At 50.6% G+C, this 25530-nt stretch overlaps 7 protein-coding genes across 7 annotated transcripts; 3 read left to right on the top strand and 4 right to left on the bottom strand.

Annotated features, from left to right (window-relative positions):
• Positions 1-279: 279 nt before the first annotated feature.
• On the top strand, positions 280-3322 carry GCG54_00008657 (Importin subunit beta-1; the record flags this gene model as incomplete). The annotated part of the gene is made up of 5 exons (XM_045408618.1): positions 280-328; positions 537-595; positions 693-1499; positions 1557-2973; positions 3024-3322. The coding sequence occupies 5 exons, from the start codon at positions 280-282 to the stop codon at positions 3320-3322; spliced, it is 2631 nt and encodes an 876-aa protein (XP_045266361.1).
• Positions 3323-9334: 6012 nt separating this feature from the next.
• GCG54_00008656 (Subtilisin-like protease SBT1.7) lies at positions 9335-11698 on the bottom strand (the record flags this gene model as incomplete). Its single annotated transcript, XM_045408617.1, has 1 exon — positions 9335-11698. The coding sequence occupies one exon, from the start codon at positions 11696-11698 to the stop codon at positions 9335-9337; it is 2364 nt and encodes a 787-aa protein (XP_045266360.1).
• A 651-nt stretch (positions 11699-12349) lies between these two features.
• Positions 12350-13988, top strand: GCG54_00008655 (uncharacterized protein; the record flags this gene model as incomplete). Its single annotated transcript, XM_045408616.1, has 2 exons — positions 12350-13050; positions 13103-13988. The coding sequence occupies 2 exons, from the start codon at positions 12350-12352 to the stop codon at positions 13986-13988; spliced, it is 1587 nt and encodes a 528-aa protein (XP_045266359.1).
• A 793-nt stretch (positions 13989-14781) lies between these two features.
• Positions 14782-15147, bottom strand: GCG54_00008654 (uncharacterized protein; the record flags this gene model as incomplete). Its single annotated transcript, XM_045408615.1, has 2 exons — positions 14782-14812; positions 14879-15147. 2 exons carry the CDS (start codon positions 15145-15147, stop codon positions 14782-14784), a joined length of 300 nt encoding a protein of 99 aa, XP_045266358.1.
• A 1301-nt stretch (positions 15148-16448) lies between these two features.
• Positions 16449-17482, top strand: GCG54_00008653 (Cyclochlorotine biosynthesis protein O; the record flags this gene model as incomplete). The annotated part of the gene is made up of 4 exons (XM_045408614.1): positions 16449-16743; positions 16819-16941; positions 17001-17137; positions 17213-17482. The coding sequence occupies 4 exons, from the start codon at positions 16449-16451 to the stop codon at positions 17480-17482; spliced, it is 825 nt and encodes a 274-aa protein (XP_045266357.1).
• A 623-nt stretch (positions 17483-18105) lies between these two features.
• GCG54_00008652 (ABC transporter FUM19) lies at positions 18106-22827 on the bottom strand (the record flags this gene model as incomplete). The annotated part of the gene is made up of 5 exons (XM_045408613.1): positions 18106-18844; positions 18899-18997; positions 19092-19538; positions 19593-22564; positions 22618-22827. The coding sequence occupies 5 exons, from the start codon at positions 22825-22827 to the stop codon at positions 18106-18108; spliced, it is 4467 nt and encodes a 1488-aa protein (XP_045266356.1).
• A 1400-nt stretch (positions 22828-24227) lies between these two features.
• On the bottom strand, positions 24228-25202 carry GCG54_00008651 (uncharacterized protein; the record flags this gene model as incomplete). The annotated part of the gene is made up of 3 exons (XM_045408612.1): positions 24228-24682; positions 24747-24872; positions 24962-25202. 3 exons carry the CDS (start codon positions 25200-25202, stop codon positions 24228-24230), a joined length of 822 nt encoding a protein of 273 aa, XP_045266355.1.
• Between the last annotated feature and the right edge of the window lie 328 nt (positions 25203-25530).

Below are 25530 nucleotides of genomic sequence, written 5' to 3'. Positions count from 1 at the left end.
CCGGACCGTAACTTTCTGCGCCCGCCCTGCCGCGCGAACTCTGAACCTTCCTCTCGCCTAGGCTGCTGCCGGCTCCCAGACCGCAAAAAAACAAACCACCCCCGCGTCTCCCGTGCTGCTGCTGACCCTGAGGTGCGGTGCCTTGAACCCTTCCTCTCCCACCTCCTGACACGTGCAACCTGTCAACGAGCCCCCCCTCCGAACCTGACCTGCAACCTCTCAACACTGGCACTGGCTCGGCCTTTCACTTCCTGCTACACACCACATTGAGCCGCAATCATGTCGAGCTCAGAGATCAACCAGGTTTTGGCCAATTCGCTGTCGCCTGGTAAGTTGTACATCCTCGCTGTCCCTTTCCCCTATGTCGCTGCACTTCTCTCTTTTCCCCCGGCTGCCTCGTCGCCGTTGCCATCCATCGAACCCACCCTGGTCGCCACGGCGATGAGACAGATCCTGCCCTTCTCTTGGCTCCTCACCCCCAACGCGCATCACGAACGACCTATAAGACGATGACGAGGCTGACATTTCATGACCAGACGCGAACTTGCGCAACGCTGCCGAGCAGCAACTCACATCAGCCGCCGAGAACAACTTCGTACGTGCCCGCCCACTTTCGGATCGCCGAGTCCCTCCCCTTTGCCCCCCCACCGCTTCGATCAAGTTTTTGCTAACCTCGCTCGCTTTCCCAACAGCCCCTATACCTCGCAACCCTCGTCCAAGAGCTTGCAAACGAGAGCGCGGATGGCTCCATCCGTGCTGCCGCCGGTCTCGCCCTCAAGAACGCCTTCACCGCCCGTGACTTCAACCGCCACCAAGAACTCCAGACAAAATGGCTCCAGCAGACAGACGACGAGACGAAGACGCAGGTTAAGAACTTGACCCTGCAAACACTGGCCTCCTCCAACAGCCAGGCTGGCCAGGCCGCTGCCCAGGTCATCTCCTCCATCGCCGGCCTCGAGCTCCCCAGGAACCAGTGGCAGGACCTGATGAGCATTCTGGTTAAGAACGTCAGCGAGGGCGCCGAGCACCAGAAGCAGGCCTCTCTCACCACAATCGGTTACATTTGCGAAAGCCAAGATGCCGATCTGCGCACCGCCCTTATTGCCCACTCCAACGCCATCTTGACTGCCGTCGTCCAGGGTGCCCGCAAGGAGGAGACGAGCCTCGAGGTCCGCCTGGCCGCCATCACGGCTCTCGGCGACTCGCTTGAGTTTGTCGGCAACAACTTCAAGCACGAGGGCGAGCGCAACTACATCATGCAGGTCGTTTGCGAGGCCACCCAGGCCGATGACTCAAGAATACAGCAGGGTGCCTTTGGCTGCCTCAACCGTATCATGGGTCTCTACTACGACAACATGCGCTTCTACATGGAGAAGGCGCTGTTCGGCCTCACCATTCTGGGCATGAAGTCTTCAGACGAGGACGTCGCTAAGTTGGCCGTGGAGTTCTGGAGCACTGTGTGCGAGGAGGAGATCCAGATCGAGGATGACAATGCCCAGGTAAGGCTGAACCGAATTTTGCTTCGGAATGACCCACACTGACGATTGCCTCTTCAGGTCGAGAGCGCCGACCAGATGCGACCCTTCTACAACTTCGCTCGCGTAGCTGCCAACGAGGTTGTTCCCGTCCTCCTCATGCTTCTGACCAAGCAGGACGAGGATGCCGCCGATGACGAGTACAACTTGGCCCGTGCCGCCTATCAGTGTCTCGCGCTCTACTCCCAGGCTATCGGTGCCGCCATCATCACCCCCGTCCTTCAATTCGTCGAGGGCAACTTGCGTGCCGAGGACTGGCACCACCGTGATGCCGCCGTTTCTGCTTTCGGCGCCATTATGGACGGCCCCGACGAGAAGGTCCTCGACCCCATTGTTAAGCAGGCTCTTCCTATCCTCATCGGCATGATGGACGACAGCTCCCTCCATGTCAAGGACTCTACCGCCTACGCCCTCGGCCGGATCACCGAGAGCGTCTCGGAGAGCATCGACCCCAACCAGCACCTCGACCCCCTCATCCGCTCTCTGTTCAACGGCCTCATGAGCAACGCAAAGATAGCATCTTCCTGCTGCTGGGCTCTGATGAACCTGGCGGAGCGCTTCTCTGGCGACTTCGGTGCCGTCCAGAACCCTCTCACCCCCCACTTCAACCAGAGCGTCACCAACCTGCTTGGTCTGACCGCCCGTCCCGACTGCGATTCGTACGTCCGCACCGCCGCCTACGAGGTCCTCAACGTCTTTGTCCAGAACGCAGCCTCCGAGAGCATGCAGCCCATTGCTTCGCTGTCCGGCGTCATCATCGAGCGTCTCGAGGGCACCGTTCCCATGCAGAGCCAGGTTGTTAGTGTCGAGGATAAGATCATGCTTGAGGAGATGCAGACTAGCTTGTGTACGGTTCTGCAAGCGATTATCACCAGGTTGGAGAAGGAGATTATTCCCCAGGGCGACCGCATTATGCAGACCCTGCTCTCGATCCTCCAGACCATCGGCGGCAAGTCCAGCGTTCCCGACGCCGTCTTCGCCACCATCAGCGCGCTCGCCAACGCCATGGAGGAGGACTTCAACAAGTACATGCAGGCCTTCACCCCCTTCCTCTACAACGCCCTCGGCAACCAGGAGGAGCCCAGCTTGTGCGCCATGGCTATCGGACTCGTCAGCGATCTCACCCGTAGCTTGGGTGAGCAGAGCCAGCCGTACTGCGACAACTTCATGAACCACCTGCTGAACAACCTGAAGAGCCCCAGTCTCAGCAACCAGTTCAAGCCTGCGATCCTGCAGTGCTTCGGCGATATTGCTGGAGCGATTGGCGGACACTTTGAGACATACCTGTCTGTCATTGCCGGAGTTCTGCAACAGGCTGCGACTGTCAACGCTGGTCCTGAAGGCCCCTACGAGATGTACGACTACGTCATCTCTCTGCGCGAGGGAATCATGGACGCCTGGGGTGGCATTATTGGTGCCATGAGAGCCAGCAACAAGAGTAAGTCACATTTCCAATACTTCATGATGTACACTGCTAACAGAACCCAGCCACTGTTCTCCAGCCCTACGTTCCTTCGATCTTCCAGCTTCTCAACCAGATTGCTAGCGACATGAACCGCAGCGAGGCTCTCATGAGGGCAGCAATGGGTGTCATCGGTGACCTCGCAGAGGCCTACCCTAACGGGGAGCTCGTCGAGATCTTCCGCCAGGACTGGCTTACCGCCCTGATCAAGGAGACCAAGACCAACCGCGAGTTCCAGGCTAGGACCATTGAGACCGCGCGCTGGGCTAGGGAACAGGTCAAGCGCCAGCTTGGCGGCTCTTCCAGCGTCATGGCCCAGACCTGAGCCGACCCTCGATGTCCAATTACAACTTCTTACCTGTTTGATTATCCACACCCATTCCCCGAGCCCAGCGCGTACCCTGGAGCAGCCGGTTTCCAATCGTCGAAGCCCGGATCTGCGTCAAACTAGGAGACAGCACAGCCCTCATCTTGTCACTACACAGCATCGAACACGGAGATCACTCACGTGTATATAGACACCTTACACATTCCCCAAAGACTAATTTCACCAACCAATACCCCTTGCCAGCACACTTCACCAATTGTCACTACACATCACCCCTTACCCCTTGGCTGTATCTTCTGGACTTTGATTTTCGCAACGGATGGCTGGATTAGAGAGGAGGCGGGAGTCCTCATTGTCATGTACGCCTCGCATAGAATCGCGCTGGCGACCTAAAAGTCATGTAGAAGGAGTTTCCCTCAGACGGAACCGGGAGTTTGTTATTTTCATTTTCCGACGGGGAAACGAGAGCAATGAGAGACGGGGAAACGAACGACGTCAACACACAATTCGGAGTCGGCCGCGTCCTTCCTCGGGAGAGAGAGCCCTGTCAAGTGATTGGGGTTTACCGTGGGAAGGGGGAGCACTTGTTCCTCGCAAGAGGCGCATACGCTCTAGGCCACAACCTGTTTGCAATTTCGTCGGGATATCTTTCATTGAAAAGGTACTCGCGCGGTGGTTGGGGTTGAACACACAACAAGATGCCTCACGAAATGGGCTAGAAAGGAGAGTGTAGGGGCACGCGAGGAAAAGACGAGAAGAGTCCTGCAGCGGAGGAAATGGACGGCGCGCAAACAGTTCCAAGTATGCTGCTGGGTCAAGTGGCCCCATGTCGCAATGCTTTGGTAGTCAGGAGAAAGTTCAATGAGTTTTGCCCCCTTCAAGTGCATTGGATGTGAGGTTTCGTGTGATGTGTGACATGAGTTGATGGAGTCTTGTCGTGAAGGCCTTGGATGGCATGTGATGAAATATATGGCATTGACAGAGTTATCTGTTCCCGTACGTTGGCCTCCTACCCCTCATCTTTGAAGGATGGGTGGAGCTTGATTGAAAACTGAGAAATATGGGCAGCATGCAGGTATTTAAGGGGCGTCAAACTTATTCAACGAATTCTCAGAGCCAGCGCCAATTGCATAGACGGCACGACTTGGGCAGTTGAGCAATGGAACCGTATGGAGGGAGTAACGCCTCAAGCAGTGAAGCAACAATTGAGTTCTATTGAAAACAAGCCAGAGTCAGGTTTCTCGGGAGAATCAACGAGAACAGAACGGAGACGGTGACGGACGGCGAAGCTATTGCCTTTGAAAGGATGGGCTTCGATTGAAGTATGTGGGCTTGGTACGAGTATTAGAGGCGGCCCCATGAATCTCCAGCTGCGCGTCGCCTAGCCTTTTCCCTCCCTTTTTCTTTTTTCTTTTTTCCTTCTGGCAACATTGTCCGTTCAAACAAATATTCGTGCTTGAATTTCGGTATTTATAGAGACCGCGGTGAGGCATGCTGTGATGCGTGGGACTCTCGATCGCTGGGCCGGTTTGCTTTGAGTGTTGAAGGCTGGGGTTGCTTGGGAATGACGAGAGGCCGATGCTGGGGATGATGATCTTTGGGGAGTCTGTATAAAGGGCTGCCAGGACGTTGAGGTAGATGGACAAACCAAATGCAGACTGGAAACACCAGCCTGTCGGTTTGCAGGATATGCCTCGTCGGCTTTCTGCGCCTGGATGCTGGTCCAAAGTTCAAGGGATGGCTAAGTTGGGGCTTATGAGAGAGAGAGAGAGAGAGAGAGAGAGAGAGAGAGAGAGAGAGGCGCATCGTAGGATTTGATGTTGAGGAGGGGTGAATGAGCACGAGCTTATGATGGACGGCGAGGAGGGAAAGAGGATGAGGTACAGTTGTATGGATGAGGTCTTGATTCAGGGTGGACGTGGAGGCTTTGGTTGTTGAGTATGTTGATGGTGCTTTTCGGGCGCGTCTCTCGCGGACATCGCCGCCTTCAAGACAACGAGATCCTTTGGTGTTCGATTTGTGTGGATACATGCTGGCGGTTTATAAGTTGATGGAGGATTTTGGCCAGCTCGAGGGAGCATACAACATGGTGTTACTGCTGGTGGGCATGGGGTCAAGAGCCAGCACACCGACAAATAGAGAGCGTGTTGCTGTTGGTAACTGTATCTGAGATTGGCACCGTTTGCCGTTGCTCTCTGGCTGCCGTCTGAGGGGCGGTGTGAGTAAGTCGAGGATGCTGGGACAGTTGCGTATGATGGGGAATAAGAGTGGGATTGTATGAGATGGCGACGGATGACACTGAAGATGGAGTCTGCGTGGCTCTGGGTTCTGAACTTGAGGATGATGCGAACACTTTGACATGGATGATGTTCGTGGCACCATGCCCATCGAGTAGTAGATTGTTTGACAACCGAGACATTGTTAGATCCAAGAAAATGGGAAGAAAAGGTATGGTTTTATATGGTATGAACGTCTGATATCGAAAGATCTGTGGCAGTGTGACGGAAGGTGAACGAGGGCGGTATTTAAGCGTAGTATCCGCAGGGAAAAGCCATGTAAACAGCGACAATTCGTTCCGAATCCCGCGGCATTGTTGATGACTCCTTATGTCCTAAGAATCTAGGAACCTTGGGGGAGACCACCGTTTCAACTGTGTTGTGGATGGTGGCTCGGCTGAAGAATAAAGACAGAGGGTTTGGGATGGATAAGCTATGATTGTTGGTAAGGAGGGACAAGGACGGAGGTGTGTGCGGTCAGACGTGCTCTATAGAGGGGCGGAGGATGAGCTGGAACCAGGCTCGGCGTCCGGTCAGCTGGGCGTCTTTCAGGACGTCAGACACAAGATCCAAAGACCAGCTTGATTCTGCATGATATCGAAGATTCTGGCAGCGCTTGAATGGTCTTTTATGTTGGCTGGGAAAGGTAGACCTTAGACGCTAACCGTCAAGGTGTTGTGTATAAAAGTTTGGCCAAGGTCTTTGTGTCATTAAGGTATGTCCTCAGCAGCCGGAATTGTAAAGTCTGGGTGCGTCGTTTAGTTCTGCTTCTGCTAACTCTCCGTCTCGCACTACTTGCTAGCTTATGCAATGCTTCCGCAAAGGTCTCTATGCAAAATTACCGACACGAGGGCCGAGGCTGCTGAGAGAAGGGGTGGAATAAGCGGTGGAGGATGAATAATGATACTTATCACATCGTTTGGCCTATAGATCACCCCTTAGCAACCATCCGTGTAAATAGGAATGCGGCGAGTGACGTCGCGTTGACTAAGCCTAAGGATTGAGTGCTTCGTAATTGGCTTCTATTGAGATGTGGAAGGAAGTGTGGCGATTGGCTTGGAATTGCAGAATTTCAGGGATTGACGCTCTACTTATACCAAACGATAATGAGAAGGAGAGGTATGCTTCATACTTTGAAGTTCATGCCTAGACTGAACTCGATACTGAGGCCGCCTGTCTTCTGGCTGTCATGAGGATGGGTTCTTGGTGGCCTTCTATCAGGGTGCGGATTAGGGTCTACATACAAACCGGTATATAAGGGAGAACTTTGACGCAACATTTTCTGAATCTTCAATGGATCTCGTCACGCATATCTGCCTTTGTGAGAATTGCGTGCTAGCACATATTCATGATTAATGTTCACTGCGAGAACACTGGGAACTGCGAGAATTAACGGCGATGCAGCTTGATGTGGCAAGCTTAAGGTAATTGGAACGAATAAACACGAGATAGAAATGACTTCTTATAGAACCAAAGGACGCGTAAAGCCATGGTTTCGTTGACACTGCCTGAGACGCCTATGTTGAAGAAGTTATGGATAGGGCATCGCTTTGGTGACTCAGGACAGGTCGACGTCGCATTGTCGTGTCTGAGTCGTAACGCCGATGACATGCATTGTTTGAGATGCTAAGCTTCTCGGTGCGGCCGCTCTTTTATAATTGAATATCGACGCAGTTTGGGTCGCTTATGACAGCGGCGTGGGTTCCTATTGAGATGATATGAATACACCAGCTTGACAGGAAGTGAGACGTTCAAGCAGAAATATCTGTAAACCAAAAGTTAGATCGGACCGTACTTGATGCACTGGATTTAGCTCTGTCAACTTTTCAGTAGACTCCCTTTGTAAAGGCAGCATTGCCTTGAAGAGAGACTCTAGCTCAAAAGAGTTCAGGGGTCGGTAGATCTTGACGAATACATGCGAAAATGGTTGATGGCAGACAGGACCGGGAAGGGGGCAGGACGTAGGTTAGGGGACAGGGGGCTGGAATTTTGCGTGGTAGAGAAAGCGATGGATTCTGGAGATGTGTGGGAGTGCGCAAGCACGTGACAACCGCGGATCCAATTTGCTTGCGCATTTTGCATTATGGATGAGAATGGCTTTTTGTAATAACCGAAGAGGCCCTAGCTAACCCTTTGAATTACAGGAAGGTCACCGGTCGATACAACTGAGTGACCTACTTTGTCGGAGGAGCAGGGATGAGTTGAGTTGTCGATTCAGACATAATGCAGCATCATAGGCAAGTTCAATTTGGGAGTTTCAAAGGAAATCATCTCTGCCTGTTCAGTAGGGCCAAAGTTTTCAATTTCTTAGCAATATGTCGACATCTTGTCCTGTCTGAAGTTGCCTTTCCAGTGTATCCACGGCCTTCAAGAACGGCAATCCTGGGAAATAGTTGAAGAATAGCCTGCGGAGGATGGAAAATGCGGACGAGATTTGTAGTTGTTACCTAAACACACGCCTAGGCACGTCGCTGCTTGCTGAACTATCGGTTCTCACAAGGCATGCCGAGCAAAATCAAGATGTTTTAAATGATATTTCATTTCGAAAACACCCCAACTTTTCTTTGCCATTGCTACGGAGACATCTTCACCTGTGGTATAAAATATATCAGCACCGAGCGACAGGCAGTACAGCCTTCAGTGATAACATTTGTGTCATGTGCGGCCTAGACTCAATAGCAGCATGGCTCAGAAACCACTGGAAAAAGAGTGATGTGAGTGTGGTATGGGCAATAACAGAGATGTTATATGAAAATATGCAGTTAGGGGCCACAGAAGAGGTTTATTGGCATAACCGCGGACACGAGGGATCTTGGCAGACATTAGTCGATTCTCGTATCGTTGGTGCAGCAGGTGAGGATTCTTCCCTGCAGAGGATGTCTGAGTCGTTGCGGTGGTGAACCACCAGACCACTGGATATTTGTGAGTGTGTAATACAAAACTACCCTTAGTTTATCCTCATCGATTTGAGAGGATTTCTCCATATTCTGGAGGGCTGGAGAAGACAATTCCACCGGGCCTACGAGCTATTATTCCCGATAAACAGAATCGTGCTTGTACAAAATGATAAATTTTGTAAAACTGCCCAGTCAGCTATGACAGACGTAACGCAACGGGAATGTGTATTGACGAAGGTATGCGATTGAAGGTGAAAGTGTATAAGCATAAAATACCGGCGGGTGTGGATGAGGTTCGGGTCTCGGAGACTACCAAATAAACAACGTACCAACCGCTGTTTGGTATCCCCTCACGGATCATACCGACTCTCAAACTACATCGTTACCCGGCGGACGTCGCGTCCCCTGATTGTGGTAAACATCTTGGCTACATACTGAGACTTTCTTTCAAAAGACAACTGCCATTAATGGAGTAATTTGAGCCGTCGCCTTTCACATTGGTATACTGGCGTGAGAGGCTATTCAGGGTCCTGGACCTTCTCCAGCGTGAATAATCCATCAATGGCTAAACGCCATCGCGACATCGAGACCCAGCTACTAGAACTTGGCTTCAAGGGAAGTCACCCTGTAATTCTTGACATAATCACTAAGAGAGTTCCATTATGGAGTGGAGAGTGGATAGTGTGGCACGTGTAATCAGAAACTGTCAAGCTGTTCTGGCAAGAACAAATAACTGAATTCCAACTCATTTCACCATGTTTTACTACACTTAAATTTGACAAACCCCAATATTTCTACGCCTATTAATGATCTTAAAAGGCTGAAGAAGTTGTATGTCAACGCGAAAACCCCCATATGAAAGCCATTGAGCTGCCCACTACATGCTTCCCATCCGACCATTCCAGTCTGCCAAAAGCCGTGACATTAGCAATACGAGACGGTTGCATCTTCGCTGCTACTACATAAGTCTGCTTTTCTCCCGCATATTTGAACACAAGCACAGCGGGCTTCACGCTAACAGTGACCATGTCCGGGTTATCTACCAAGACGTGAACGTTGTAAGTTCCGGCGCTGTCCACGTTCTTGACAGTGCGCGAGAACATGGCCGTATACGTCCCGTTCGTCGTTGAGACGTTGTAGAACGCGGCAAATGAAGGATAGTTGAGGTCGTAGACGCTACGCTTCACCCCAGGAGCGCATGTAAAGTTGCTCCGTGTGATTCCTTTCGTGAACTCGACCGTAGTGTTGAAAGCGCAAAGAGAGTCGCGGTACTCGTCCGGAGAGATATCATAGACGAGACCCGGGTCTAACGCAGCTATCGGGTCCACGTGGCCGTTTCCGTAACTGAGAGGGTTCGCAATAGTGTTATTCGGCTTCTCTAACATCGGCGATGAGGTGCCTTTGAGTGTGGTATATGCGGTAGTCATGATCGCGGACCGGACCTCGGCAGCGCTCCATTTTGGACGTCGTGCCATGATGGAGGCCGCGATGCCAGCCAGATGGGGGGCGGACATGGAAGTACCAGAGATGATGGCGAAATCACCCTTATTAATGCTTGAGTTGTCGTTTGTCCAGCCGGCTAGAATGTCTACACCCGGACCGGTGATGTCGGGCTTGAGCAGGTTAGGCGCTGCCATGTTTGGGCCTCTACCACTGAAGCCGGCGATGACCGGCGCCGGTATACCGACTCTGCCGTCACGAAACTGAAAGGTAACTGTGGCGTTTGGCGTTTTCGCATAAGCTTCCACTTCAATGCTTTGCTTATAGCTCAAGTGTATCCCTGGCAGGACGTAAGAGGATGCGTACGTCTCATCACCTAGCGTGGCCGGGCTGACAATGACAATCCCGCGGCCGCCAGCTTCTTTGACAACCTGTCCCTTTGCTCTCAGAGAACCTCTTCCCAAGCGACAGATGACAGCCTTTCCGGCCACTTTTTTCGGGTCAAGGCTGTCTTTCAGACAGAAAGATGCGGTAGAAGCGTTCCCCTTGCTGACGTAGGCGCCGAGAACGAGACGGAGCATCCCAGAATCCGCTGCTGATTGGTTCTTTTCCCCTGCGGCACTATCTCTGTACAAACTGGCGCCAGTTACAATTTTGTTGTTCCCGAGCTTGAGGTTGGCAGGAAAGTCGCGATCCAGCGTGCTGGCGGCGACAGTCATCGCCCACGGTGGGACATTCTTCACCGTGCCGAGTTCGGGGCCATCGTTGCCGGCGGACAAGGAGACGAAGATCCCCTTTCTCATAGCGGCGTAGCTTCCCACGATAATCGCATCATGATCGTGAAATACGGTTTCGTTAGGGCCCTGCGACAACGACAAGACGTTGACGCCGTCCATGATGGCTTGGTCTATAGCAGCGGCGATGTCGGACTCTGCGCAGTCTTCCTTCCAGCAGACCTTATACATAGCTATACGGGCGTATCTAGCGATACCGCGGGCGGTGCCCTTTGCTAGGCCATTATAGCCTGCATTTCGAACCTCGGAACCGGCCGCGGTCGTGGATGTATGCGTGCCGTGGCCGATGTTATCCCTAGGGGATTTATACTCTCCGGTCCAGTTGAATGGGTTAGTCGCATTTGACCTCGCGGCAGTATATCCCTTATAATAGAATCGCGCTCCGATAAGCTTCTTATTGCAGTTTTGAACCGTCCACTGTTCTCCTTCCTCACATTGTCCCCTCCATATCTTCGGAATGGGGCCCATCCCCTCGTCGCTGTAACCGGGGTTCTCGGGCCAAGCTCCGGTATCAAGCAGGCCGATGATAATATTCGACTCGGCTTCTTTGCCGTATGTATCATTTCTATCCTCAAGATAGGCGCTCTGGCTTAAAGAGGACTGCCCGTATAGGTCTTCGTTGCTGGCAAGGCCGAGAAACTGAGGGGTCCTGGTGGTGTGGAGTTGAAACATCCTTTCAGGCCTCACCGACAACACACCTCCATAGGCGCGCAACGCTTCGGCTTGTGCTTCGGTAAGCTGAGCAGCGTATCCATTCATGGTACTGGAGTATGTATAGAGGACAGAGGCAGGGTCAGCACCAATCGCGTCGAGGGAGGCTTGTTGCAAGGACCTCCGACGCGCGCCACTCACACTCTCTGCCTGCTCCATGTGAACGATGTACGTTTTCTTCTGTTCTTCTGCGGCGAATACCACCGCTACTACAAAAAGTGCTCTCAAAAGGAGCCTCCAGATGTGTTTCGCCATGGTACTGGAAGTAACTCGGGACGTTCGACACGTAGACAGCCATACAAGAACAGTAAATTCTCTGGATAAGAAGGGTTGAAAAGCTAGGCAAGAGGCAGTTTGCGTGCATTTTACCCCGATCAAGATGATGTGAAGCCTCAAGGGCCGGCGAGAGATCGTCAGAACTTTGTTCGGGTGCCGAAGCGGCATCCAGAAAGGCCCCCTCAAGGATGATGGGATGGCGCTTGTAAGTAACGAACCTGAGCGTCTGCGACCATCTCCCAATGATATTCCTGGGAACTTCCGGGCATTATCCAGTCAGGCATATAAGCTCTTTTGTGGTTCCCGATTCTTTCCTAACTACTATACATCAATATTCCATTCGTGTGCAGTGTACGAATAAGCTCAGACTACTTGCCGAGAAGTCGGACAAATTGGGCCGTCGTGTCTCTTGGGTCCTGCCATAGAAAAGTAATTCTTCTCGTCGGAACCAAGCTATGACTAAAAAGTACCGGCCGGCTTTCCCACTTACCCCCCTCAAAGATATCGTTTGAGTCATGCATTCTAGATATTCGCACAGTCTTGCACACGTCAAATTCGTTTTCTGTCCTGGGTGCGTTTCCATATTCTTTGGACCAACGTACGCGATTACATCAGGCGAATTGAACGACAATGCAGCACACTGCACGCAGCCAGATGCCTCCTCACGCAAGCCCTCCAGCTAGCGACGATGACACGAAGCCGTGTCTAGTATCCGAAAACTCATACACAATCTCAGAATCAAGTCCGTTACTCTCTGATGACTTCCAACCACTGGTCCAGCCTCAGAAAGCCGCAGCTCACCGCAGTGATGTCGACACATCCACCAATATCTCTGCCACCGTCCATGAGCCCAAGAATCATATAGTTGACAGCACTGATACGGTCTTGTACGCCGTCATCCTCCTCTTCGCTAGCTCAGCCGGGTTGTGGACCATTCCCGCCACCCGCCAAGTTGAGGATATCGTATGCCGGCAGCATTACGGCGTGCTGAACCCTATCGGTGAGAACCGGTGCAAGGAGGATTCCATTCAAAGCAAGGTCGCCATGATATTCGCCATCTACGGCTCTCTCCAAGCCGCCATCGCTGCGGTGGCTGCATTACCCTGGGGCATCGTTGCAGATCGGGTGGGGAGGAAGATAGTTTTCCGGTTAGCTGTGCTGGGTACGATGCTCGATCAGCTATGGTTCCTTGCGGTTTGCGCGTTTACTCCGACAATTCCACTCAATACGATGTGGCTTGGCTCGTGCTTACTGGTTATCGGCGGAGGCAATCCTGTTGTGTCTGCTGTGATATTTTCAATGCTCACCGATATCACCACCCCTGAAAATAGGTTGGTATAATATGTCCCGTTCCGTGCTGGCTTCTGCTCACCATGCTCACAGAGCTAAAAAGTTTATGACCGCCCATCTGTCATCCATGATTGGCAACCTCGGCTCCCCATTGATCGCCGGGTGGATGATGGACAAGACCGGGCCGTGGCCAGTCATGTGTTTGTCGCTCTTTGGTTTCGCAACCGTTGGCTTCGCCATCCGCCTCATCCCGGAGACACGACCGGCAGCCCGGTCTCCGAGAGATGTCTCTATGGATTGGCCTACCATCAACATTTTTCAGCGCTTATCTCACCACTTGAGGAAAGTCTCAAGTCTTTTAATGATGCCATCTCTGGTCATTCTTATATTGGCAATGCTTGCCTTATTCCCCATTACGCTGTCTATCTTTCAGTTTATGATCATCTTCGCCTCTAGGCGCTACCAGATACCAACGTCTCAAACGGGGTTTCTCTCATTCTTTTACGGCTTCAGTGTCCTCGTCGTCATCACCGCCGTCTTACCAAACTTTTCAAAGTTTCTCGTCTCACACCGGGCACCAAAGGTCCTGCGCTTTACTGACAGCAACAAGCGCGATCTCTTCCTCGCCCGGGCATCTTCCGCCATGTTCCTACTTGGCAGCCTATTTATGGCTGTTTCGCCGACTTTGAGCGCCTTTACCGGCGGGCTCGCGCTCTTGTCACTTGCTTCAGGTTGGGGCAGCTATGCGCGCAGTCTTTGTGCATTATACGTGGACAGCGCGCACAGGACGCAGCTCTATTCAATCATGTCGCTCGTAGAGACGGCCGGGATGATTTTTGCACAGCCTGTGCTTGCTGGTCTCTTCAGTTTGGGCATGGAACTTGGCGGCTTCTGGATCGGATTGCCATATTTAGGTTGTGCTTGCTTTTGCGTTGCTGCACTGGGACTGTTGCTCTTGGTGAGGCTTCCGGCGCTATGAGGCGGATAAAATCAGGTTTTGATACTTGATTGTTTTCTCTTCGACCCTGGTGACTTTTTCTTTAAAACATAAAAACTCTTTCATATACGGTATCTCATACAAACACTGCGGTTATGATGGCCTCATCCCCACAACGTGGATAATTATCCCCAAGCAAGAGGCATATAATCCCAAGCTATCTGATTCACAGAGCCATCTTTCCAGGGGCGATATATTCTCTATTAGACATTTAAAACTAGAGCCACTATTATGTATTACTGACATTGCAGATAACACTACTACAGTAAACTGAAGAGCACGGCCCACATAAATGGCTATCCTATCGTGACTTTGACAGAACGGTTCGTCTTCCTTATTGGCAACTACTAGACGAACTGCTGCAGGTTGTAGGCATGATCCCTGAAAACACGCCGGGTACAGACTGCAGGTGGCTAGACCTCACGGCTTCTAGGACAATGCATAATACAAGTTTAAGGAGCTAAGCATTACAAGATGTCAACGACTTAACTTAGCGGTTCAACAGTTAGCATATTCAACATCATTCGACCAAGGCGGATTGTCCATAGCTCTGTGCGGTGTAATCCGTTGGTCTCATTTGGTTAGTTTAATCCGAAAACCAGGACTACGTAGCTAACAAATATGAGATTGCCACCATTTACAGTGGGTAGAGTACAGTACTCCCATATCGCGGGTCCGCCGCTCAGAGCCGCCAGTGTCCAACGCAATCATTCTGGTCTGCGGTGTAGATTCTACCTGAAAGTAAGACATCTCGCCTAGTGATGCAACGAATACGTTAGTAATAGGTACCAAGTGGTGCTGTGAAACTGCAAAAAATGTGTCCAGAAACTTACCGCAGAGACTGTGGTTTTGATTCCTATGGAATCCCCTACCCGAGGACTTGCTTGGGATCAGCAGCGTCAATCTCATCCTGGTAGGCGTCGGGGTGCTTGTCTCCGTCAATGAACAACTTCAGGATGTAGTTGACGCTGTCCGAAATGTTCTCCTCGGTGACCTTATCAGCAGCCTTGTCGCGCTTGGAGGCCGTGTTCATGAGATTAGAGCGCTTCACGGTGATGCTGCCAATGGCGCGCTCAGAGACGGGCGAGCCGGCGACGGAAGCCGCGAGGGTGACTACAATGGCAAGAATGGCAGACTTCATTTTGATTATGAAAAGGGGTTGGTATTCAATTCAGGACTTGAGAAGAATATGTTACTGTGTTGTGTTGATCGTTGAGGCTGTGATGATGAGAGAAACTGTACTGATTGAAGTGTGGGAAGCCGCTATACTTATATTCAAACGGCAACATATAAGGCCAACCTGAAAGAAGCCATTCGTCTGCGTACTTCTGAGCCTTCGGGACTTTTCATCTTGGGAATGTGATGCGCCTCTTGCATGACTCCAGTCGACTTCACGCTCTAGACATCGCGGCTTCACATCATGCCTCCACTCCACTGCATTCAACAACATCGCACGACTCAAGCAATTCGTCTCGAACATGAACCTATCCGTTTGTTCTAAGGGTCTATAGGAATACGTTGTCAAAATTCACTAGCGGCTAACCTTACCCCAACAGTTCCACTGACTCATTCAATAGATGGGTACTTAGTAATTTATTAACTTCGGGCGCGCGCTTGGTCCGACTCATTCAATAGATGCATCATCAAAGCCAAATCAGGGAGTGTCCAAAGCGTCTCTTGGATGCGTATCCGCTCGTTAATGGGAATTGGTTCGCGTTGGCTGACTTCTCTTAGAAGGAAGCCCGGCCCCGACGTTATCTTCGCGAAACACCTCCTCACGCTACTTACACGATAGTTTCCGTCCGTATGCCCTCAACTTCCATTCGCAACATATCCTTGGCGACCCTACGACTTGTACCTTCTTTGTATCTCCGTCAAATACTGCTGCAACCATTATCGATCTTACTTTTGGTCTTTTCCTGATGAGGAATGTTGGCAAGCATCACAACCTAGCCTCAATAATGCCCTTTCCTAATTACCAACAACATAGGAAACAACAACTCCGCCAATTCCGCTTCACAGTACTAACCCTTCAACATGGTCCATTAACACGATGAAACGAGCTAGCGAAAAGACTTTGCTAGACTGATCCATATGCACGACGTTCTTCTGACGACGGAATCAGTAGATTCTCGAAGGGATTTCTTGACCTTCTTGGAACTCTCTCAGTATAGAGGAAGTTAAAGCATTTTGCCGCAACGAAATTGACCTCTGGAAAATTCAAGCTCTCGCATCCTCTGCCGCTCCGTGGGTTAGACTCTAATTACTTGAGTAAGGGAAGCATTCGTATTCACCCGAGCAGGCGATTTGCGGAAATGCGATCATATATCATTCAGAGACTCCTTTTTTCCGCTATCAATAGGCCACGCGTTAGGCACCCTGTCTCCTACTTGTCTAACCCTTCTTCATTCTGAATTCGCCCTCGTACTCAGCCCAATCACAATGCTGTCCGCAATGGAAGTCAAGAGCCCATCTTACAAGCCTCTCATGTCGGCCGACAGCCGTGACTCTGAATCTGTTGAAGACTTTGGCGACTGCCACGCCGGCGAGAAGAGTATTGCGCAGCGCTTCCGCTGGATAGAATGGAACCAAAGAGCTCCATCACGGATTACTGCTTTACTTGGGAGCTCCCTCATTCCCCTAAGTATACTGGTTCTCAGCATGGCTTTTGGTTTCGTATTTTCTTTCTTGCGAGCTCCGACTGATCAGGATTGTGCTCGTCAACTGTCTATGTGGTGTAAGTCTTGGCCTTCAACCCTCCTGGCGAAGCTGGGCAGTAAGACAAAACACAGAAGCGTTCTAACTCATACAGCTCCTGCACTTGAGGCCGTTGAATATGTCCAAATGGATTTCAATGACGCCTTTAACTCAACAAGCATTTACCGTGGGCTTCCAACTCCAGAGAGAGAGCAAGCCTGGTTTGACCTCACGTATAGTAAGCATGCTACTACGTCTCACCCACACACCAGCCTTCGCCAGCTGACCAAAAATCAGAGCATGCGGTCGAAATCCCGCCTGAAAGGCTTGCAGGTCTCAACCGATCTGAAGAAGATCACCTGAAGCATGTGCCTGAAGATGTAGGCGACGGTTATGTTGCACTGCTTGAGGTCTTCCATCAACTCCACTGCCTGGTAAGCCCACATGACCAGTTTCGCTCCCCAAATTCCGCCGAAATAGGTTTGCTGATACGCTCGCTCTCTGCGTAGAACATGATACGGGTGTATACCTGGTGGCAGGTGGGCAAGTATGACAAGATCCCAGTTGGGCTGTCGAACGACCCACTAAAGAACCGCATACATGTTGATCACTGCCTGGAAGCCCTGCGAATCTCACTCATGTGCTTCGCCGACGTCACCCCCCTCATGGTTCGCATAGGCGGACCGGCGGGTGCGCGTGCGGACTTTAACACGCACCACAAGTGTCGCAATTTTGATAAGATTTCAGACTGGATTGATGAAAACTGGACCGTCAGATAAAACTTGTACATTTGGTGCGCTTAAGGCTGTCATAACCCGAGTCTCAAGGGATGCAGTGCCCTTGTCATTTGTTACAATGCCTTAGGTTGAGGATGAGTCGAACGATGCGATATGAATGTTAGAGAGATGCATATTTAAGATAGTTGAATATAATCCATGTCTGTACCTATCTATCTGGTCACTCGAGTGAGCAGACTCTAATAAATATTTCAATTTAAGCCTTTAGCTTAAGAGGGCTTGCTGTTCATGTATCGTTACGTTTCGCCAAGTTCGCATCTAAGAAATACGCCGTCTTGAGCTTTTGAAACATCAACTTCGCGCTGAACTTCTCCATGAGACAGTACTGGGATAGGACATGCAACGATAATGCCATAGTGCAGTTCTTAGATTCGCATATATTGATAGTTAAAAATGTTGTTATTTTGTAGAATGGTTGCAGTCGGGTATTAAAATCATTTGGCAACTACGTTCTGGCCTCTTATTACGTCTGCCGAACAGCTTGAAACCTTTCCATTTTGTGGACTTCAATCTAACAACTGTAATAAATTCCCAGAAGATACCTCTCAACTCAGTGACAATCTGGTTTCAACAAGCCTCTTAGTCAATGCCCTGCGGTTCTTTTCTCACTGCTCTCTACCGATTGTCCATAGGTGTTTGAACCAGCTGCCCTCTTTCTGAACCAGGTCTTGTGGAATGCCCTGCTCAACCACCTTTCCAGAGTCGAGCACCACGACTCTGTCGAAGTTCATTACCATGTCGAGCCGGTGGCTTATCATCAATATAGAATAGCTTTTGAACTCGCTCCATAGAATCTGCTGCATTTGCTTCTCCGTCTCCACATCGACGCTGCTGCTGAATTCATCCAAGATAAGCAGCCCGCCAAAGTTGCTTTCGCGAAGAGTGTCAGATGTTGGCTGCAGTTCTATGTCATCTTTGTCAACTAGGGATCGAGCAGTATCCACATACTCAATCCCAGCACTTGCTAAGAATTCACGCATGCGCACGCGCTTCCGCAAGACCGCCCTCGCCAGACTGAAAAGCTGTTTCTGTCCAATACTAAGAGCGTCCGCGTTCATCGAGGCCCCGAGCCCGCCTTGTTCACTGACCAATCCCCAGAGCCGCACAGTTTCCAGCACCGCTTGGCACTCTTCATCGGTCGCAATTGCAAAGGGGTCGAGGTTTATTCTGAAAGACACGCCATCTGGAAAGAACACGGGGTCTTGGGGAACCGCAATCACACGTTGGCGTAAGGTGGCACGGTCGATTGTGTAGAGGGAGAGACCGTCAATGAAAATATCACCGAAACAGGATGGAAGAGGGTCCAGGAGGCGTAGAAGGAGTAGGACGAGTGATGATTTACCACTGTTCATGGTGTTAGTGAATAACCATAAATCATGTTTTGAGGTCAGTATTCACCTGCCAGTACGTCCGCAAACTGCCACCTTTTGACCCGGCTCAATGGTAATCGTGAGGTTCTGAAGAGCGAGGTTGGCGTAGTCTGAAGCTGTGTTCGATCTATTCTCATTCAAAGTTAAGTCGTGATGGTATCTCAAAGTCGGTCAGCAAATTCTGATAGAATCAACGTTATTTTGATCAGGCCTATACTTACCTGTAAGACGCAGATACTCCTTTGATTTCGACCAATGCCTTTTCCGGCCACGAAGCAGGTGGAAAAACAACCTCTCCTGCCAATTTCTCACGAGGGGTGTTTTCGGAAAACGATCTGAGCCTCACCACAGCACCAATAGAGGTCTCCAATAACGTATACTTCTCAACCAGGTTCGCCAGTGTTCTCCCAAACGACATGATGGAAACCATACTAGCGCCGGCAAAGCCTGCGTTGGAGCGCAGTTGTGTGGAAAGGGTCACCACAAGCACGGCTATAAGGGCGACCACAATGCCCAGGACAAATGACAACCAACGCTGCACCATACTTAAGAGGTATTCAGGCCTCTGTGAAGTGTCCACCAGCGAGCTGTTGAGACGAGTGGCTTCATCCGTCCAGCCAAAAGCACGAAAGGTGACCACACCTCTGATGGTGTCAATAAAATTGGTGCTGAGACAGATAAGCAAAGCGTCAAACCCCATGACCGATGGAGTTGAGACCTACTAGAGAGGAGCCTTTGCCTCCAAATCCAACAAACGCAGCTGACGAGAAGTACGCAGGTAGAACCTTTGAATACCATAGATGATTGCCGCAATGAAGGGATACGAGATCATCACAAAGGGAGACGAGCTCGCAATCACAGCAGCTGATCCCAGCCCGACCCATACTTGGAGCGACGTGTTGGTGAGGGCCTGCGGAAGCTCCCCGTCTATGAGAGTCATGTCTTGAGAAAATAGGTTCGTCAGTACCCCTGTATCTGTCACCGTAAAGTAACGCAGGGGCGCGGCAAAGACGGCTCGGAGGGTGTCCCTGTGCAAGTTCGCTCCAGAAAGCCTAATGATGACGACTAGGCCAAGAATCGCCTCCGCAATGAGAGAACCCAGTGCTAAGCACTGGAATAGAGCGTAAAGACCAACGTAGAACGATGTCGAATGTGCCGGGTTCGTTGAGACCACATCCTCGCCCCAAAACTTAAGCCAAATAGTCGGGCAGTTGTAAGTAAAGCCAAACATGATGCCGAAACCAGCGAATGCGAGCATCGGAATTGCTCCGATTTTCCGGCAGTAGAACCGAAACACCGAAGCATCGCCCATACTGCGTGCACCATCTTTGGTATCCCGTTGGTCCTCAGATGATGTGTGTCGGTCATGGGGTGTTGGAATGTCAATGTCTGCGATTGATGCTGATGTCGTTGATTTCTCGTTATCCAATCGATTGTTCGGACCAGTCGACCCTAGTAAATGATGGAAGGCGTCTTGCCCGCTGGCAATGACATGATCAAAGCTGCCCTTTTCCGCAACAGTGCCGTCAGCGGCCAGGGCGATGACATAGTCAGCTGTCTGGAGATGCTGCGAAAGGTTGGTACAGAGAACAGCGTTCGCAGTTCTTCTTTTGAGCATCCCACTGGGACCGAATACGCGGCGGAAGACGTGCTCCTGTGTATCTGCATCAAGAGCGCTTAAGACGTCATCGAAAATGAGGAGGTCGCAGTGACTATACAGAGCTCTCGCAATAGAAATTCTCTGTTTCTGTCCTCCACTCAGACTAATTCCATTGCTGCCGATCACGGTTAGGTCGCCCTGGGGAAGAAGACGGAAGTCCTGGGAAAGCATAGTGGCCTCAATGGCGGCTGCGTATCTCGACTCATCCACGGCCGTGAAGAAACCAACTATGTTGTCCCTGATAGATGCGTTCCATAGAAATGGAACTTGTTCGCAGTATCCAACAGTGCGGCAGTTGATATTCATGGCAGTGTGGCCTTCCGCAAAGGGGATTTCGCCGAGTAACGCTTTGCAGAACATGGATTTGCCAGAAGCAACTGGGCCGATCACCATGGTCAGACCGGGAGGAATCACAACGTTGATGTTTTTCAGGACGAAAGACTCCTCAGTCCAGCCAAAACTTGCGTTGATTATTTTAGCAACTGGCGAGGCTGCGCTGTGCGAACCCAGAACCTTAGGATCAACGAAAACCTCGTGGTCTCGAAAATCGTGCCGCGATTCTTCCTGCAGAAAAGACTGCACCCTTTGTAGGCATGTAAAAGCCGCAATCAACTGAGGAACCAGCTGGAAGAGGGACGAAAGCGGTTCTGATAGCAGGAGTAAATACGAAATGGAGGTGAAGATGGTCGTGACGTCGAGATCCCGAGCTGTGAAAGCCAAGGTGAAAACAGGAGCCAGCAGGACAGGTGTGAATCCGATGCCCACCGAGATGACGAGGAACCACCGGAATCTGCTTCCGACCTTGAGTTCGTCCAGCCGTAGCGAATTGATGATGTCTTCAACAGGAACCTCCAATCCTGATATTTTCAGGGACTTCATGTTACCAAAGACGTTCGCCGTATGACTGATGCGCTTTTGGATTTTCTCCATCCAAGCCATTTGCCGTGGCCCGATATACCGCATGAGAATCGAAGAGCTGGCAATACATAGCATAATGAGAACGATGGGTACGGCGAACGAGGCGCCGAGTTTCTTTTCGAGCAGCCAACAGGCCAGACCGGCTTGTATCGGATTGGCCCAAAACTCGTGGAATTCCATAAGCCCCATGCGGATTCGCTCAATGTCCGCGCTCATCAATGTCAAGGCAGCCGAGTTATCCGCAGTTGAGATTTTGGCCTGAAGGGTCTTCCTGTAAACTGCTGCAGCCAAATAGGCGCGTATCGCACACAAGAGCCGTTCCTGGAAATACCAATACAAAGCATTGGCAATCGGAATGCCCATGTAGACGATGAACGTAGCGCCTATCAACCCGTAACCTCTATTGGCGTATTGATTGGCTTTCGGATCCTCTAGGAAGCTCAGAAGAGCCTCCAAGAGAAATGGCTGACAGAACACAAGGCCAAGGAGCACAATCCTGGGAGCAATTGGCAGCAATAATGGAGCGACCAGGCGTTTCCCGAGCGCTCTGGCAAGACCATGGCTCTGCCCCTGAAAACGCTGAGGCTCTAGTCTTCGGGTAGTGTCCTGGAGAGTCTTAACTGACAAACTCTTATCGAGAGGAAAGAGATCCGGTACAGTCAAGACTCTCTTATAACCACACATGAAAAGTGGATTGAGCCATGAGAAGGTCGCTAATCCAAATACGCCGCTTGTTTCCTCTGGGCTGTGATCTTTGCGGTCCCAGGGAATCCACGGCAGCTTTTGCCAAGACTCCAACACAACCAAAACAATCTTCCAGGCGGCGGCAGCAGTGAAAACTCGCGCTATGGTGATTTCGCGGAAGGTGACGGCGGATAGCCATAGTGATCGTACTTGCGCAGCATCCAAGAGGATAGTTGAGATCAAGAATGTGTTGAGCAAAATGGAAGGCCGCGGTGAGCGAGAATGCTCAAAGAAGCTCAGTACCGGCATGCATAGTGCTGCGATAAGGCTCAGGGCAGAAGCAACAGTTGAAAGCGGCGTTGCCCGGGCGGTAACTGTACTGTTGAGAATGAGATTTACCAGTTGTAAGACTGCGTAGATGGTAGTTGCAGCCTATTTTGATGAGTTAACATGAGTGTTTGAAACACATTTCGCGATGCACATACGAGCTTGATGCACTGAAAGCTTATACCGCCCACTATCTTTGGTCTGCGAACCAAAATTATGATCCTTGAAGTCGACAGGGCGATGAACAAGGTAGCGGGTAAGATTGCCAGGAAGATTCTCTCGAACTTGAGCGTGAAGTCGAAGTCATTACGGCAGCCTTGGACACTCGGCCCAATGGAGTCGTCGTTTGGACAATAGATGAAGTTCATCCTGATAGCGTCAAGGCATATATGGTGAGTCTCGTTCGGCACTTGAGTTGTCCTCCTTATTCCCCTATTAGTGAACCGAGCAGCGATGTTTAGGCCAGCAAAACTGTTTGGGTGGGCGCAGTACCAAAGTCGTCACTGCAGCTGAATGATGGCGTTGCACCATAACTTCATGCCTACGTTCTCTAAGAGTTGAAACCCACTGACGCCCCCTATCTTGCAGACGCTCAGCACGGTTCATATGATAACCAAAGCTGTTCAACTCCTTTCCGGAAAAACTGGTCCGACATCGACATGCCGACTCATAACCTCATTTCGGCCCTCTCAGCAGCTGGAACTTAATGTGTTCTCCTGCCATCTTGAGTTAACCATAAAGTTATGTCGGCATCATGTGCCATGCTCAAAATTTCTCAGCTTAACCGTCGCAAAGTTCAATCAAGTTCATGGTCCTGGCTTTACCTTTATTGCGTGTGGTTCTTTGGAGTCTATAGTTCAGACTAAGTAAAGCTAGAAAAGGCATATCTCATCCCCTCCGTTGGGACCAAAGGCTACTGGGGTATGCTTACTTGTGTGAGGGACATAAAGTCCAATCATATAAGGGCCGATCTGAAGTGGAAACGTGGAAACGTGGGATGACTGATGACCTTATACGTCAGGGCAGTTGGTCAGAGTCTAAGAAATTTCCTAACATCCCTAACATCTCCACCGCCACATCGCTTACACTTCGGTTGGTTCAGGCCTTTTCGAACTTACTGATCCAGGTGCCCCCACACACCATCCATTAGATGAAGAACTCACGAACCATCTCTCGGTACATGACCTACGTGTAACTCCTCTGTCCTACCTGTAAGTAGTGTCATGGTACAGGAGCAGAAACGGGCGGAGCAGCCGGCGGGCGGTTCCGGCGGGCGGGATAGTCTCTCGGCCGCAACAGAAACGAAGTACAATCAAGTCACATATCCGTCAGCATCTCACAGATTAACTTTGGAAGGAGCGCCCCGTTTGCTAACTACATCATACGATGGACATCATTACACAAAAACAAGCCTTTGGCTGAGCTGACAGGTAGGATCCCCGCAGAGATATTGATATCAAGTCAAAAGAAGCGGAGTAACTGCGGGAGAGTCGATCAGTTGTCAAAATATCCCTGATTGACCTCTTTCGCCACGTGCCACGTGCAGAGGTTCCTCTCGGAGGGACTTACCATAGGGCTGTTCACAGCATACATTCCCTAGTGGCCTTGCTGCAAGAGCTCCTGGTGCAGTACCTTGACTGTGACTAGGTAAGCAAAGCCAACGAGCATACTCTACACAAATTTGACATCACACTTGACAGCTCTTCCCAACCAAGACAAGCAACATAGGCAAAACTAAGATAACCATCAAGAGGGTAGGAATAGTATACTACATATCGTGGCTCACTGACTTCAACGAGAATGCAACACCATTCCTTTTCACCCAATCTAGTAACTTGGGAAACTTCCTGCATTTGTGAGATGCTTGGAAATCCTCTCTGATAGGCGCCTCTGACGCCTCAGAATCTTTCTTCTTATAAACCAAATATGGGGTAACGTCGCCGGTGCACATAAGTGCCTGACGCAGCGTATCAATACAGTGACTTGTGTGATCCCGGGCAATTTCTGGCGAATTAGACTTGAGGAGGCTGGGAGTTATATCTTGAGGGTATGAGTCTTTCCATATGTATTGCCGTAGCATGTTGAGGCAGTGGAGGTGATGAAAGACCTCAACTACACCGATGTAACCTAAGGAAGGAGAGTCGTGAATTGCGGACACAAAACCTTGGTCGACGCTTCTGTTGAGATAGGAAACACGATCAGGTGGAATGATGACACCAGGGACTATACAAAATAAACTGTCAGCAATGTATCTACTTCACTGCTCTCGTGAGATATCTCTTCATACCTTGGGAAAGACGTTCCCACTTAGCCTCCATCTCTGCAGTGGGAAGGCCGGTGAAGCCTGAGTTATCTACACCGAGGCCACTTTCAAAGTCATGTTGCTCATACTCGACAGCTTCCAATAGAGGAGCTAGTTATTTCATCAGTAAGTGCCCATGTTTACAATGCAGTGGAAGATTTGGAAGAAAAAGAGAAAAGAGAGGAGCTCATTACACTTACACCAAACACTAAGCTGCGCAGCACAGTACTTGTCCGATGGGGCATATCTTAGAGCTGTCACCATCATCAAAGCACCGGTAATAAACATGATATAACATGTGAAGCGCCATACAAAGTCGACCGGGTTCGAACCAAAACTTGACATCCAACGACTCAATGAAATCGATGACTTCTCAGCTTCAAGCGGCAATGCCACCTCGCTGTCGGCGTTCAACCGAGAATAGCCCGTCATCCATTTCATGTTTCAAAGACCGACGAATTGGGTTTGTCGTTAAGGCGGCGATGTGAGAAAATCGACAGCTCGAGTACTCCTCTGTTGATGCTACACTATTCTAGAGATAGAGATGATGGCCGGATTCGAGGAGATTGACAAGGGGAGATCCAATTTTCGTAATCAACAAAAGATCCTCATTTATCTTCGGCTTGTGGGGGCACACGGCATTATGATAGACTCAACGCTAACGAATGCTGAAAGGGAAAAGAGCAGTCAAGGACTGCCTCTCTTAGCCATCAATGCATATGCGACTGGAGTCATTGCGGTTCCATTGCGGTATTCTTACGGTTGCCCA

This window comes from Colletotrichum gloeosporioides (genome assembly GCF_011800055.1).
Source record: "Colletotrichum gloeosporioides strain Lc1 chromosome Unknown consensus_30, whole genome shotgun sequence".
NCBI classification, from domain to species: domain Eukaryota; kingdom Fungi; phylum Ascomycota; class Sordariomycetes; order Glomerellales; family Glomerellaceae; genus Colletotrichum; species Colletotrichum gloeosporioides.
This window is presented reverse-complemented; position numbering and strand designations above follow the sequence as displayed.